The sequence below is a fragment of the Haematobia irritans genome, chromosome 2 (assembly GCF_050003625.1).
Source record: "Haematobia irritans isolate KBUSLIRL chromosome 2, ASM5000362v1, whole genome shotgun sequence".
NCBI classification, from domain to species: Eukaryota; Metazoa; Arthropoda; class Insecta; order Diptera; family Muscidae; genus Haematobia; species Haematobia irritans.
In genome coordinates, this window is record NC_134398.1 from 100455538 (window position 1) to 100473924 (window position 18387).

General features: G+C 30.0%; 1 protein-coding gene across 6 annotated transcripts in view; it reads left to right on the top strand.

Annotated features, from left to right (window-relative positions):
• LOC142225870 (pseudouridylate synthase RPUSD2-like) overlaps positions 1 to 18387 on the top strand; it is a 515296-nt gene that overhangs the window by 412167 nt on the left and 84742 nt on the right. For all 6 annotated transcript variants that reach the window (XM_075295721.1, XM_075295716.1, XM_075295720.1 and 3 more), the window contains one exon: positions 10852 to 11042. In XM_075295721.1, the coding sequence (XP_075151836.1) occupies positions 10852 to 11042 (191 nt within the window). The remainder of the gene's footprint in view (positions 1 to 10851; positions 11043 to 18387) is intronic.

Sequence of the window (18387 nt, forward strand, 5' to 3'; positions counted from 1 at the left end):
AGCTTTGGAAGACAACATTTCCGAAGAAATTCGGGCTATTCCGGCCGAAATGCTCGAAAAAGTTGCCCAAAATTGGACTTTCCGAATGGACCACCTAAGACGCAGCCGCGGTCAACATTTAAATGAAATTATCTTCAAAAAGTAAATGTCATGGACCAATCTAACGTTTCAAATAAAGAACCGATGAGATTTTGCAAATTTTATGCGTTTTTTTTTTTTAAAAAGTTATCAAGCTCTTAACAAATCACCCTTTATTTCAAGGAGATTCGATGCTGTTGATTCTTAATAAATATATTCAATATATTAATAAAACATGTCTTTTATTGAAGATAAAATTGCTTATATAAATAAATAAAATTGTATTTAAAAACTAAGGTAAGCAGTTCTAATTATGAAGTAAAAGTTTTACCACAAATGTGTAAGATTTGTCCAAATGAAAGAAAAAATTTCAATAAAATCATTCCATATATGAATTCAAATCAGTTAAATTTTTGCATTCTGTAGTATAGTGGTACATAAATATAGGAAAATGTTAACTAATATATGGAATGCATTATACCTAATTTCTACGAAAATCACATCGTTCAAACAAATAAAAATGTCTTTGGCGCTATACGAAGTTCAACTTTCTTCACAATGAGTTCATTTTAACTTAAAGAAGGGGTCACTTTTTTCTGGGTGTGTGTGGAGTTGTTTTTCTTTACGGCAGGTATGTATCCTTTATGACTATTTGTGTCTTTGAGTTTTATTGCTGCATTCAGTTCTGTTGATGCATTTATGAAGTGCACACGTGGATTTAATTTTGCAAAATTGTACGTGCGGTATTGGTGTTTATTAATGAAAATACATTTATTCGAAACATTTTAGAAACTGAGAAGTGAATGATGTGATGTTAGAGTAATCAAAAACGCTTTTTATTGATATTTTTTATTATTATTGATAAAAAAACAAATAACAGATTAAGGAACTGTATATTTCTGTTAATAGTTTCAAATTAGTGCGGAGTTTTATTGATTTACATAAAAAATATACAAAATGAGTGGTAATAGGATGATCTATATTTATTATACATCTGGATCACAAGTTGGAGATGCAACCATTTTTTTTTTGAATCTATATTTTTTATGTTACAGCAATTCCTACAGGTGATTACTAAGTTCGAGTTTAGCCGCTAAAATTAAAAATAAATCACTAAGAAAAGTATAAAATTATACGTCTTCGATACAAGTTTAAATATAACTTGATAGAGAATAGGCCAAACCAAGTTTTTTGTAAAGATTATTTTTTTTTATAATGGATTATTAAAGAAAAATTGCGATTTTAGCCTCTAAACTCGAACTTAATATCCACCTTAAATACTAAATGCTATACTGACAAGTGGAAATTATGTCTAATTTTATAATATTTTTTATTTCAAATATATTCAGAGAATAATTTCAAAAAACGTCCCATTAGTCCATGGATATGATTCCAATAATGTACCTACTGGATGAATTTTTCAATGTGGTAAGTTTTTCTATAAACGGTATTTTGTCCGTTTTTAATAAAACCTATTAAAAATAATTATTTTCACTTGCAGGTAGACAGATCTTGTAATGGTAATTTTTTTGAATATTCTTACTGTTTAACGCTAATTAAGCTGATATCCTTATTGGCTCTAGGAAATACTCTTGAAAACCGTAAGTTAAAAATCAATATGAACGATAGAATTTGATAATATTTTTCTTATATTTTGTATAACTTTGCAATTTCAGATGCTTATGAGACAAATCCGCCCAACAAAAGTTAGCCAAAATCGATGAAATTGGACAATTCAATTGAATATAGCAACTTATGCCACATATATCTTTCATATGGATAGAAAACATGGAAATTTAAATTAATTAGTTTAGTCCTAATAACATAGAATATTACTGTTTTGAAGAAGCAATTACTAACTACCGACAAGTAACTGCATCCAACGTACTAATAAAAATATTTCCTTTATTGTATATCATAACCCATAATTTCGTGTAATATAATAATAATTTTTTGAAATAAAATACTGGTGATTATAAAAAATTGACTTGTTTTGTACGAAAAATTTCTTAGTTGTATACAGGCTTGTTGTACCTTTGATTCCTCAATTTCTCTACTTTTTTTGAAAATTATACCGACAAACAGATTATTTCAAACCAATTTCTTAATACAGGTTTCCCAAAAAATTTTTCATTTTTCCGGATAGCAGGAATATTTTGAATGAGTTTAACTATATTCTTCCCACAGCATAGTAATAATGAACTAAAATACGATGCAATACATGAACTAATTTATAAGAAAATCATGAACTTATATAGATGAAAAAATCTTTGGCGCCAAATCATGGTCATTTTTACTACGGGTTAGTTCATTTTTCATAAAAAATAGTAAACTTTTTTTTCGGTGTATTTAGATCAGATTGAAGTAATGCTTGGTCATCACTATTCCGGATAATTTTCATAACATCAGTCTGTAAACGATCTCCAAAGCCATTATTAATCATTGTGTTCAGTTCCAAGACATTTGTTATGGTTGAACAAGATTTACGGAAGCCATGTTGTTTGGGTGATAGAAAAGAGGAGACTTGATGAACCTAAATATCAGATATAATATTCTCCATTAGTTTTGGAATAGCACTCAGTTTAGCAATGCCTCTGCAGTTAGTAATATCAGACTTGTTTCCACTTTTAAATAGTGGAATGATAAATGAGTCCTTCCACAGAGTGGGAATGATACCAGTTCGCAAAGATTCGTTAAATATTATAGAAAGAGCAGTCGATAGAGAATGAGCACAATATTTTAGTATGTTACTGGGGATACCATCAGTCCCCGGACGAAAAGAACATTTTATCTTTTCCATGTAACTCAGCACAATATTAGGAGATATAAAAGGTTAAGTTTTAATCCATTTTTGATTTTTGATAGATAATTATTGTATGATTGTCTATTCCACAAGCTGTATTCCGAACGAGCGATTGAGTAATTTGCGTAATCAGTAGCTGAGCCAGATTTTTTGTACTTTTTGTAAAGTTAGGAGTTTATATTTAAAGTTTTAATCGCTGTTAGAGTCGAGTTTGTTTCCAAACTGAAACACTCCACGCGATAGTTGGTTTTATTATTATTAGTATTTGCTTGCGTAAAATCACTGACTGGCTGGCCTCTAATGTCGCAGAAATTTATATTACTAAAACTAAATACATACATATCTGTAAAAAAAGAAAATGTTAAGTTGGCTAACTTAATATTGAATACGATAATTTTAAAATTGAAAATGTAAAGTTTTGTAAAATTCTTGGACTATATGCAGATTTTAAATATAATTTTAAGGAGCACTGTCTACATTTAAAACATGATCTACATAAGCGTTCAAATATAATTAAAAATCTTTGTTCCAAAAAGAGCAAATCCTTATACTCTCCTCAGGACAGTTAATTCCATAATTATGTGGAAGATTCATTACGGATTGATTTTTTTTGAATCATCATTAATACCGATTAAATCAATACTACATAGCGCAGTTCGAAACAGTCTGAGAGCATACATAACAACTCCTATATGGAATCTGTTGGCTGAAGGTGGTTTTGTCCCTCTGCATTATTTCAAATTGAAGCCCCAATTAAGCCACAAAATTTTAATACAAGGGAACTCTCTCTTGACTAATGAAATAAACCTTCTCAAAAAACGTAAGATGAATTTAAGGATTAAATGGTACACATCATTGAAATTATATAAAATACTATACTAATTTGCTCAACCATTTAGACATCGCACATCTGGGCTGTCTTCACCCGTGAATCTGGAAAGCGAATCATCTATATTGTTATTTATTGTCCATTGTGGCAAATCTTTCAACGTTTACTCATCAACCTAAACATTTATTTGTTGTAATTAAACTTCCAGTTTTACATATCTTTACATGCCTTTCGTTATCTATCTCCGTCGCCATCTGTATCTTTCTTCTCTTTCGCTCTGTCTCTCTCTATCTCTGACGTTTATAAAATTCGTTCATAAATTATACTGGTTTATGAACATTATATGCTTGTACTTAAAAATAGCGTGCTACTAATTTGAGTTTGTAAGGAAACAGTGTAGTGTGGCGGAATATTTCTGGTGGGAGGCAGGCAAAAACACTTCACTGTTATACACTATTGATTGAGAGCTCGCATATGTTGGTGTTACACGTATTGAACTCATTCATGCTATATTCATTCATAACCAGCAGTCTCTCGCCCATGTGATGACTATTTGAGAGACATTGCTCCGATCAAAGCTGGCAGAGAAACTCTGGCAGAGTGACACGTAGCAAGAGATTAACAGGCGGTTGAGAGGTTTTATAACAATTATCTGACCTGCTTGACTTTGGATATTCATTCATTGACTTTGGATATTCATTCATTTTTTTCTTTCCCTTTCGTCTAGATACTTTTTTTTGTTTTGACTGATCCGCTATTTTGAGAAGAAACAAAGAGTGTCTGTTCCTGTTGCTTCATTAAGAATTATACAAGTGATCATATCAGAAGTCTAAAAGAAATATAAATTTTGAATTTACGTGACCTGAGTAATTTAAAGTATTGTGCAAAACATAGAGCATTGAATTTTGATATTTTTACCCCTTTGATGAAAGGTAATCAGAGAAGTTAAATTGAATTCGAACAGAAATTGCTGATGTAATTTCTTTACTTATTGCAAATGTTCTTGAACATCCACAATTGAATTTGGCTGTCGTGCAAACATTTGGCCTGTTTCATTGAAGATTTTCTATCATTATTACCCAATACCAGGTGAAATGATTTCAATATTCGTTTTGTGGGTTCTTCAAAAGAGATCGAAGCGAGCCTTGGCACATTCGGTTTGATGTCATTCATACTATGTTGGATATTAGCGTGACTATCCTAAAAAAAAATAAAGGAAAAGATAAATAATTCATGATCGTGAAGTGTCCACAACTGGAATGAAAAGGCGATTCATAAAAATCTACCATTTAGATATTGAAGCAGTACCGCACTCATACATAGCGTTTTATGTTTTTTTCTTAAGATAATGCTTATATAATCTACAAAGTTCAGCAGTGTAAGCACTAAAATTTTGATTATAATTACTACACCTAGATGTAAATGTAGCCCAAAAATTCAAGCGGAGAAAGGTCTTTCGACGTCTTCGATGGAGCAAAACAACAGAACAACAAACAGTACAACTATTAATTTCTTTTTTTCATACCTACAAAATTTTATGATGGTTTCCACTGCTTCGCAAAAAAAATAGAGTTTTTTTTATATAAGCATTGCAATCAAAAGTGAATTAGTTTTGTATTAGCAATTACAAAACTATTTAAGTAAAATAAACACAATTATTGATTGAATTTGAATAATGATAAACCGAAATAATTTTCTATTGTCAAATCTACCCTGAATATCACAAAACGATGTAATAATGTATTAGCTCTCTTTTTAAGACATATTCTTTTTTTGATAAAAAAATATTATACACTGAAACAAATCCTTCAGTAATTGTTATTATTTTTTTTATTGGGAAGATATTTGTTTGTAACAAAAATATGAAGTGATCATGTAATATGCAATCTTAATCTTAATCAGTGCGAAGATGATTTCTTTCGGGGTTGCATACAAACTGACTACCATTGCAACCACGGTTGGGAATAGGGTACAGAAACTGGTAAAGGGCACCGTCAACTACGCCTATAAACAAGATTTTTTTTTGATATATATATATATATATATATATATATATATATATATATATATATATATATATATATATATATATATATATATATATATATATATATATATATATAATATATATATATATATATATATATATATATATATATATATATATCCGGACCTAAGTAATATTAAATCGCATGCGAAAGTTTTGTTGTGAGGCAAGAAAGACCAATTATTAGACCCGCCCTAAGTACGACGTAACTAGCAATGGCACAAAATGCATGCGATGTCTTTCTTATAGCAATAGGTAAGTTCCAACATAACAAGTTCCAAACATATAATAACAAAACCAAACTTTCTAATCTTTTGTCAGTAGCTCCTGCAACGAAGCTTCTCCTATAATCCCCTGCCTTCACTGGAAGTACTTCTATAGGCACAACTTAAACGCACTTCCAGATATGTTCTCCCAAAGATGTTCTTTATTTTAACTACTCAGGAAGTTATTTTAATTCAATTTTTTATAACTCGCTTTATTCATATTTTTAAAGGGTAATTTTAACTTTAACCTCCATTTTCATGAAGCTCCGTTAGTATTCCGTTAACTAACGAACTTTTAAACCGTATTATTGACACATCTGTCATTTTGCCTATATATTCCATATGTCAGTTTGGAACTTAAGTTAACCGAAGAGTAGATATTTGCAATTTACTTTTTGTTGACTGGCAGTTAAAGCCTAACGGACCTACATGAAAATGGCCGTAAGTCTTTTAAGTCTTACAGACTATAAGTTTTTCCGGACGGAATGTCTGTGTTTGTAAAGAATCTTACAGTATGTCCAATCGATACGACGATTCGTTGATGACTAAATAATCGGTAAATGTGTTATCGATCTCATAAGCATATATATTGGCATCTCGGACCAATATATGGGATATATTCGACATGACCACTGTAGTCCGGATAAACTTATAATCTGCAAGGCACATAAGAGTTAATAAAATGGTACAAATTATTAAAATTTTGTCGAAAAAATGCGAAATCCATTCTAGAAAAATTATGAATTTTTGAAAATATTTGAGGTCACGCTTTTCAGATGTGGCGATGTGGCAATGTTTTTTATGTAAATATATATATATATATATATATATATATATATATATATATATATATATATATATATATATATATATATATATATATATATATATATATATATATATATATATATATATCTACCATTTAGATATTGAAGCAGTACCGCACTCATACATAGCGTTTTATGTTTTTTTCTTAAGATAATGCTTATATAATCTACAAAGTTCAGCAGTGTAAGCACTAAAATTTTGATTATAATTACTACACCTAGATGTAAATGTAGCCCAAAAATTCAAGCGGAGAAAGGTCTTTCGACGTCTTCGATGGAGCAAAACAACAGAACAACAAACAGTACAACTATTAATTTCTTTTTATCATACCTACAAAATTTTATGATGGTTTCCACTGCTTCGCAAAAAAAATAGAGTTTTTTTTATATAAGCATTGCAATCAAAAGTGAATTAGTTTTGTATTAGCAATTACAAAACTATTTAAGTAAAATAAACACAATTATTGATTGAATTTGAATAATGATAAACCGAAATAATTTTCTATTGTCAAATCTACCCTGAATATCACAAAACGATGTAATAATGTATTAGCTCTCTTTTTAAGACATATTCTTTTTTTGATAAAAAAAATATTATACACTGAAACAAATCCTTCAGTAATTGTTATTATTTTTTTTATTGGGAAGATATTTGTTTGTAACAAAAATATGAAGTGATCATGTAATATGCAATCTTAATCTTAATCAGTGCGAAGATGATTTCTTTCGGGGTTGCATACAAACTGACTACCATTGCAACCACGGTTGGGAATAGGGTACAGAAACTGGTAAAGGGCACCGTCAACTACGCCTATAAACAAGATTTTGTTTTGATATATATATATATATATATATATATATATATATATATATATATATATATATATATATATATATATATATATATATATATATATATATATATATATATATATATATATATATATATATATATATATATATATATATATATATATATATATATATATATATATATATATATATATATATATATATATATATATATATATATATATATATATATTATGTTATGTTGTATACATAAAAAACATTGTTTTGGTGTCATTATCTTGGTACGTATTTCGCTTATGGAAGGCGTTTCTGAAAGTTGGCAAAAACATCGACGACGTACGTAAATCGAAGTTGGATGGAACCAAAAATTTGGCGACGTAAATTGAAAATTTGCATCTATATTGCATTTGCATCTATATTTTTTGGACCACTTAACGTATCACAGATCCAATTATACACGATTATTCGTCCTCTCAATATCTGTCACAAAGATATAATTGGACATTTCTAACTTGAAATATAATTTGTTTAGTGAAAAAAGAGCGAAACCTAAAAACAACGGGATATCTCAAAAACTGTTCCATAAAAAAATTAAATTTTTTTTATACACGATTATTTGTCATTTCAATACCTTTCATTTAAGTGCCAACAACGATATAATCGAACATTTCTAATTCGAGATATAATTTGTTTAGTGAAAAAAAGAGGAAAAACTAAACTAAAAACTAAAATTAACGGGATATCTCAAAAACTGTTCCATAAAAAATTGTTTTCGAATTCAGCAGATCAAAATACATAAGTCACCTCTCATTAAATGTACATTTTCGCCAAAAAATTTGTGAAAATATTCTTTTTGCAAAATTGGCGCAGAAGCGATGCATTTAACATGGGCTTGTCATAGGACGGATGCCCATCATTTCAACAGCCGTTGCACTGAATATACATCACTTTTTAAGGTGTAATACGAATTCAGTATTTTTGAAGGGATAAATAAATAATTTTTAAAATATTTTATAATTTCTAATGTACTCTAACGCTTGTCTGAAAAGCGTGACCTCAAATATTTTCAAAAATTCATAATTTTTCTAGAATGGATTTCGCATTTTTTCGACAAAATTTTAATAATTTGTACCATTTTATTAAATCTTATGCGCCTTGCAGATTATAAGTTTATCCGGACTACAGTGGTCATGTCGAATATATCCCATATATTGGATACATTATACGTTAAGTCCGAAGGCATAATCGATACTGCCGCATGCTTATGAGATCGATAACACATTTACCGATTATTTAGTCATCAACGAATCGTCGTATCGATTGGACATACTGTAAGATTCTTTACAAACACAGACATTCCGTCCGGAAAAACTTATAGTCTGTAAGACTTAAAAGACTTAAAAAGAGAGCTAATACATTATCACATCGTTTTGTGATATTCAGGGTAGATTTGACAATAGAAAATTATTTCGGTTTATCATTATTCAAATTCAATCAATAATTGTGTTTATTTTACTTAAATAGTTTTGTAATTGCTAATACAAAACTAATTCACTTTTGATTGCAATGTATATATATATATATATATATATATATATATATATATATATATATATATATATATATATATATATATATATATATATATATATATATATATATATATATATATATATATATATATATATATATATATATATATATATATATATATATATATATATATATATATATATATATATATATATATATATATATGATATTTAATTTAAATGTTTAATTATAAATGTAGAATTTGCATTACTTCAACCGATTTCCAAACAATCTCTTCTTTGTGTGCAGAATTAAGAATAGCCAAAAATAATAAGGTCGTACAAAATTGAACAATTAGAAAATATTTAATATAAATGAAAATAAGTGTATAAGTAAATACTTACTTTCACCGGACATAAAAATTCTTCCAAATTAATAAAATCGTCTTTAAATTTGTTGACCTTGCTACTACGTTGGGGTCTTTGGATTACCTAAATCGTATTTATCATCATCGCATTTCTTGCTTATTATTACGGTTACTATTAAAAACATCTTAGATGCACTTAAAAAAAGTGAACTCTCTATTTCACTAAAGCCAATTAAACTTTCGTTTAGTTCATAGAATTATTATGTTTGGAGAAAGTTTCCTCTACTCTGATAATTTTTTGTGTACGTTAGTTAAATTAACTAAAACCGAGGAAAAAATATACACAAATGAAGGATAAAGATTAACTAAATTCGTGTCTTCCACAAAATAGCTCAATATTTCTTTAAATTTGTAAATTTTACTACAAATCATCATGAACTTCGTATGTCACTAAAGACATTCTTGCAATTTTGAACTCCAAGTTTTTCCTTGAAACTACACAATTTTCTTTAACAAGTGAAAAAACTTAATTATGTCCAATAAATTCTCTTGAATTTGTCGAAAAATATTTACTTATTTTTATGACATCGGCGTGATGCCAGCGTTTGTTATACTGTTTAGTTAAAATTTTCTAAAAATATTCAAAATTTTCTAAAATTAACCGAAATTTTTCTTCTTGGTGGGCTCACTGTGTTTTTATTGGAAATAATGTAGACGCACCCAAAAAAGAGTTAACCCACCGTGGAAGAAAATGTAGGTTTATTTTAGAAAATTTTATCTAAAATAGTTTTCTAATTGCAACATGTTATAAATAAGTTAATATTTTTTGTCAAACTGAAGAAATTTTTTTAAAAATAAATATTTTTTTTCTGTTGTTTAAGCAAATTTCATTTGTTAAAAGAAAAAATCGGATTTAAAAATTGTTGAAATGGCTTTAGCGCTGTACGAAGTTCAAGACAGGTACAATTTTAGTAAAATTTACTCATTTTAGAGACGTGTGAACTCAATTTAAACAAACTTCTGCCATTTTAGGAAAATATGAACTATTTTATTTTGTAGTAAAATTGTGCACTATATTTGTATACAACTTTTTTTCTTATTTTTAGTTCACGACAGTAAAGTTAGCAAAAAATTATTCAAATAAGGAACATTTACTCATATTGTGCAAAATTTAACTAAAATCAACTAATCTTCATAAACTAAAATAAAGTTCAGTTGGCATTAAAGCCCCTTTTTTCTGGATGCGCATTTTTATTTTTTACACACTAAACTCTCTTATTTATTTCAGGGGAATACTAGAATGCGATGAACCGATAGAAGTGGTTAGCTATAAAATTGGCGTTTGTAAGGTATCTCCAAACGGAAAAGAATGCAAAACAACATTTCAGAAGCTCTCCCATGATGGTCAAACTAGTGTGGTATTGTGCAAACCATTAACCGGAAGAATGCATCAAATACGCGTCCACCTGCAATACCTTGGTAAGTAAACGAAAATTATTGTAAAATATTTAAATTTGGAAGGCTTAGAAAGAATTTGGAAACGTAGTGAATTCAAATATCTAGAACTTGCAGATTTGTTGGGCAATCCTCGCATTCTTTAAACAATAAAACAAAATAGACATTTAGATTTTTTTTGATATAGAAATCGAACCAAAAATATTAGCCAGTGTTGAAAGCTTGTAAATAGAAGTTATACAACACCTACACCCTCAAAAATAATCACCCCTGTCGCATTTCAAAGTTCCATTTCATCCTCATCGCTACCACGGACTCGTGACACTACAACAATCGCCAACTGTGATGGGGGAAGCGTATGAAAAAGTATGAAATGTACATGAAAGTATTTTGCCATCACTACTCGTATTGTTAAATGAGCCATTTTATATTTTGTGAAACACGAAGCGCAACTAGCTTCTTATAATTTATTTAAATAAAAACGATAATGAAGTGCTGAAAACATAGTTATTTCACTTAATATTGTGAAACGTATATTGGTGAACAACTTTTGACTTTCCAAATGGAATAAAGGGTTAGTTTTTTCAAATATTTTTCCAGACACGCTGCCTCCATAGAGAATTAACACACTGGCTGATAACTTGCAACTTGTAACTCAACATCATTCTTTTAACAGGTTGGCTGATAAGTCCCCGGTCTAACAAAGAAAAACACATTTTTTTGTCAAAATTCGTTTTTATTATTCAACATAGTTCCCTTCAAGAGCGATACAATGATTATAACGACCTTCCAATTTTTTGATACCATTTTGGTAGCACTCCTTCGGTTTTGCCTCAAAATAGGCCTCAGTTTCGGCGATCACCTCTTCATTGCAGCCAAATTTTTTCCCTGCGAGCATCCTTTTGATGTCTGAGAACAAGAAAATGGGGGCTGGGGGCCAGATCTGGAGAATACGGTGGGAGGGAAGCAATGGCTTGTGGCACGGTGCGTTGTCTTGGTGGAACAACACTTTTTTCTTCTTCATATGTGGCCGTTTTGCCGCGATTTCGGCCTTCAAACGCTACAATAACGCCATATAATAGTCACTGTTGATGGTTTTTCCCTTCTCAAGATAATCGATAAAAATTATTCCATGCGCATCCCAAAAAACAGCGGACTTTTGAGTCTTTCCACGCTTCGGAGACGGTTCACCGGTCGCTGTCAACTCAGCCGACTGTCGATTGGACTCAGGAGTGTAGTGATGGAGCCATGTTTCATCCATTGTCACATATCGACGGAAAAACTCGGGTGTATTACGAGTTACCAGCTGCAAACACCGCTCAGAATCATCAACACGTTCTTGTTTTTGGTTAAATGTGAGCTCGCGCGGCACCCATTTTGCACAGAGCTTCCACATATCCAAATATTGATGAATGATATGACCAACACGTTCCTTTGATGTCTTTAAGGCCTCTGCTATCTCGATCAACTTCATTTTACGGTCATTCAAAATCATTTTGTGGATTTTTTATCTTTTCGTCGGTAAACACCTCTTTCGGGCGTTCACCGTCCTCCGTGCTCATTTCACCTCGCTTGAATTTTGCATACCAATCAATTATTGTTGATTTCCCTGGGGCAGAGTCCGGAAACTCATTATCAAGCCAAGTTTTTGCTTCCACCGTATTTTTTCCCTTCAGAAAACAGTATTTTATCAAAACACGAAATTCCTTTTTTTCCATTTTTTTCACAATAACAAAAGTTGCTTCACAAAAGTCGCTCTATCTCTCAAACTAATTGACTTACAGACGTCAAATTTTGACACGAATCATTTGAAGATTGGTACTATATAAAATATAGTAGTTTAGTTTTTTTTGTGGTAAAAACTTTGATTTCAAATAAACTTTGCTCCAGTGTTTTGTTGTTGGAGCTGTCATCACCTACACCCAGAAAAAAGTGACCACTTCTTTAAGTTAAAATGAACTCATTGTGAAGAAAGTTGAACTTCGTATAGCGCCAAAGACATTTTTATTTGTTTGAACGATGTGATTTTCGTAGAAATTAGGTAGAATGCATTCCATATATTAATTAACATTTTCCTATATTTATGTACCACTATACTATAGAATGAAAAAATTTAACTGAATTGAATTCATATGTGGAATGATTTTATTGAACTTTTTTCATTCATTTGGACAAATCTTACACATTTGTGGTAAACCTTTTACTTCAAAATTAGAACTGCTTAACTCAAATGCCTCAAAATTAATAGAAATAACTTTTTTAGCTCAATCACGCACTGTATCCCGTGGTTTACATACTGAGCTAATAAACTTGTAAAAATAGAACAATTAGGTGGCACTACTTGCTGGAAATTGACATTTCTTTATTGACTATTGGTATTTACGAAAAAGTGCCGGTTTGCTGTGACTTCAAAAATAATAAAAAAATGTTGTGCTTGTGTTTTGTGTGTAATCTTGATAAATTGGAGAGGTAAGTGTTTGAGCTTTATTGTAGAATGTTCTTTTTGAACAATTTTTAGGTTTTTTTTTTGTTTATGGTGGCAAATAATGTTTGGCAACACACCCAATTTGTGAGAGTTTCTCTTCAAATAATAAAAATAAATGAAAATTAAAAAATATGTGTATTTTATTTTTTTTTATCATCTCCAATACAAAAACTCATACAAATCGGAGTTCATGAGTGATAGAGGGTTACTATATTAAATATATTTATTAAGAATTAACACCATCGACTGGCCTTGAACTATTAGTTTATTATTCCACTATTTCCAATTTCCATGTAAAGTTACCAACTGTAAAACGTAATGCTTTTCTTCTTCTTGTTCCTTTCACTTTTAATAAGATGCTGCGTTACGATTTTGTCCTCCTTTTACAATTTCAATACCTACAAATATAAAAAATCATAAACCAATGTTTTCACTGTATGACTGTTACCTGATAATTGAAGATTCCAAAATGAAGACGAATGAAGGGGTTGTTATTCTGTTGCTGTTTTCTTTCTTTATACACCATCGCGAATTTTTTTTTATGTTCAATAATTTTGAAAAAAAAGAAAAATTTTCTCACTAATTTAAAATAACACATATTTTAGTTGTTATTTATTATATTATTTTACTATATTATTTTTTAACAATCTCTCCGTATACCATAACAACGCGATTTCAACTAAAAAATCAACCCACGCGCAAACATATCGATTACATCGATGACAGGTATCGATTACTGGTAGATAAAAGAAATATAGGAAAATTTCCTATATTCTAACTAGTGTGTTTGCTGAAGTTTTGAAAGGATTGAATACTTCTTAGTACGAATGAACTAAAATATTTTTCTATGCCAAGTGTTATTCGAATGCTTCGTTATCAGTGAATAAAATGCTTTGTTATCAGTGAATAAAATTTTCTTGTTCAGTAGTAAATTCTTATACCCAGCGAAGAAATTATCTTCTCGTACTGTAGATAATTTACTTGAAATTAAAGGTCTTCGATGGTATGATTTTTTTAAGAAGACTAAACACGAATTTGATCTTATTAGTAATGAACTTAACTTGGTTGTTGAAAAGTTTTCAAAGTAGAAAGAAATGTTTACCAATGCTTGCTGCTTAGAAAAATTTCTCAATTCTGATTCTTATCGAAAAAGGAAAAAACCTACTGATGTCAACAATATTATAACTTCTGAACCTACTAATTTAATTCCTTCTATTACCGTAGAAGAAACCATTGTCGCAAATGTTAACTCCTCACTTTCAATTTTCATCTTCGATCTCTCACACAAATCTTGGTAATACTTTAGACGTAATACCAACCGGCTTCAATAATTTGTATTCCCCATCTACAACTCCTGGATCTACTCCTCAACAGAGTCCAAATATAATCAACACTAATGGTCAACCGAAAATACATGTTCCCAAGAAGACGATATTCGCCTCACGTTTTGCTAGCGAAACCTTAACAGATGAAATATCTCCATATATAAAATGGAAACTTAACAAGGACGTCGATGTGGATGTTATAAAATTTCAATATGCTGAAAAACCTCGAATGGCATCGTTTAGAATTCTAGTACCGGAAGATATTATTGAATGCGAGGCTGTAATGCTTGCAAAACTTAAGAATAGAAAGATAAGACTTTACAAGAAGCATAAGAAGACTGGACCATCTGCTTATTTTTCTGTGTACGTAATTTGTAGGCCTTAGAACAGTATTGAACATAAAAATGCTTACAACAATTAACTGAGCACTACGTCAAATCAGTTAAAAGTAAAATACTAAACGAAGATTTTGTACCTTACCAAATTCTCTTAGAACCGGTTCTCTTTTGGCAAATGATAATATCCTTAAGCAATATGTTTGCTAGCTTTTTTTCATCTACCTTCTCTGACTTGTCGTTTGACTGTAATTTGAAATATCCTTTTACAATTAATCAATCTTCAAATATACAAATGCCACAATTTTCTGTTGATATCGTTCATAGTTACTTACATTCTCTAAAGTGTTCGCTTAAGCCCGGCCTTGATGGGATTCCACAGAATATTTTAAAATAGACAGTTAAAAAACTTCTTGCCGAAATTTGTAATATGTCCACTAGGTTAGGTTTTGTTCCTGATCTAGGGAAACATTTTTTAATTATCCCCTTATTCAAATCTGGACGTAAATCAAAGTATCAAACTATAGAGTGTTATACCTAACTTTATGGAAAAATTAATGGCAAATGTCACATCTTATCAAGTTTTTTCAGTTTATTCAAATTCGCAACATGGCTTTCGAAAAGTCCGATCTACTGCTGCGAATATTTTAGAGTTAACGACTCTTGTTAATGAAACCTTCGGAGAAGGGAAATAGACTGATGTTATACATAACGTAAAACATAAACTGATTTTGTATAAACTAGATAAGATTGGATTTTGTCCTAATCTACTAAATTGGATCAGTTTTTATTTATTTGAACACGTACAGAAGGTACAGCTGGGTGATATCCTTTCTAAACGGATAATTGTAAGATCCGGGGTTCCGCAGGGCAGGCACCTCGGCCCTATTCTTTTTAATCTCTTTATTAATGATTTACCTCTTCTCATTGAAAAATCCTTTATTTCTAAGTGTACTGATGATGTGAAAATTTACAATGATATCTCAAAGATCTCAAAATATATGAACATGTTACCATCTACATAATTGTGAACTTGTAACTGTTGAATCATTCTTTGATATTAGTATCCTCTTAATTAAATTTTAGATCTCATATATCTATGGTGGTCAATAAGGCTTCTAGTTCCCTTGGATTTATGAAAAGATTGAACAAGGAATTTTATGATCCTGCTGTCACTGAACAATTATATATTTCTCTTGTCTGTAGTGCCCTGGAATATGGTTTCATTATTTAGGGCCTATGCAATTCATTGTAATAAAATTGAAACGGTTAAAACACAATTTTTGTTGTTTTTCCTTCGCAATCGTGGATGGAATTACCTTGTATGCAGACACTACACGGAGGAAAAAGTGAGTTTTTTATATGTTCGGATACAAACATAAGATGTTTGGGACAAAAAATTTAACACAATATGTGTGGGTACAAGAATATTGTGTTTAAAAACTAGTATATTATGTTTGCAATCGATATGTTACAACATAGTATATGAATAAATTTTTTAATATGAAAAATGTTTGCACAGAAACATATAATTCTTACAACGAACGTCCAAACACGATGTTTTTGGGAAAGTTACACTAATACTTTTAATACTTGCCGCAGAAAAATATCTTTTTACGACATTTAAAACATACATTTTATGTTTTCATTAAAATTAAACTTAATACCCAGTTTTTTAACCTACTCGAATTAGAAATTATTATTTCTAATTTAGTGGTTGTGGTTGTCACCAATACTTTTTGTTTAATTGGCACAGAAAACTATTATTTTTCATTTCGAAGATAATACACTACAATATGCATTATACCCCTATTTTTATTATTAACGTCGTCTTTGCATCTAACCTGGAAATTACGTACAAAATTTAGAAGTGATTGGAAAAGTAATAAACAAATTTCGAGTAACATATATATTGTTGTGATATTGTATTCACAGAGCGACAGAGAGAGAGAGTGAGAGAGAGTATACAGAAAGAAATAGAGTTGGAAACCGGTAGGTTTGACGAAAGATATCAACAGAACATAGCGAGAGAATCAAAAGAGAGCAATTTCTATGAAACTGTTTGTATGTTGTTTCGGAAAAGCGTTTTATGAGTTCATTTGGTTTGGCTATGCGCTTGGAATGCTTAGAAGTCCAGCAAAAAATAATTGTAAATTTGGAAGCAATAAAATTATTGTGTCCCTACTGTAGAAACTACTTTTCCTCACAACATTTTCAGTGCAGAATACAACGCCTCATTCTACACATATAAGACGAAAAACATACTTAAAATATGTAACTATGGTGGTGTAAAATAAGAAGAAGAGTAATTTGTGTATTTTATCATGATTTCTTACGAGCTATGTGGCAAGTTATATCCATATGTTGTGCTTCTGAAAGCGTTCAAATTCATACATAAAAGAAAAGCATTTAAGTGGGACATTTCTTTATAAATTCATCAATGAATTCCTTGGAAGAGTAAGTTCTGTTTGGCTTTTCTCCCTTTACCAAGCTGCTGAAAATTCACCAAGTTTTCTTGCTGGGAGACTTCGTCAAAAATTTGATATGCTTAAGTAAAAATATTATTTAATTTGAATATTAAAATGAATATTCGGAGAGAATATACATTCGGAACCAAGAGAATAGATATTTAAAAAAAAACATGTGTTAGGGCACAATTTTTTTATTCTTGGTTCGTCAAAACAAATCGGAACGTAGGACGAATAAAATAATCAAATTATTCAAACAAAGGGAATTAAAAAAAAAAAACAGTGGAAAATATAAAAAATAAGAAAGGGCATTATACTATTTTTAGAGTTGGGACAATAAAATGAACAAAAAGGGGGAGACAGTGAAAATTAAACAGTAAGATCTACACTGAAAAAACAGTGAACCCTTTGGTTTACTTGATTATTTTTTGGGAAACCCGATAATAAAAATTGGTTAACAGTCTCTTTAAAATGTCGACGACTAAACTACTTTTAAATCAATCATTCCACAGTACAGAGAAATTAAGTAATTAAAGGAACAACAAACCGTTTTGCTATTATGAAAATTTTCATACATTAAAATTAAACTTTCTTTAATCAAAAGTACATTACTATAAAAATTTATGATGGAAGTTCTTAATACAATTTTTTTGTGAATAAAAATTATGACCACGTGGAACAGTAGTTCATTGAACTCGCTGTTTGGACATTTTGACTTATCCTTTTTTCATTCATCGCAGGTAATTTTTTCACATA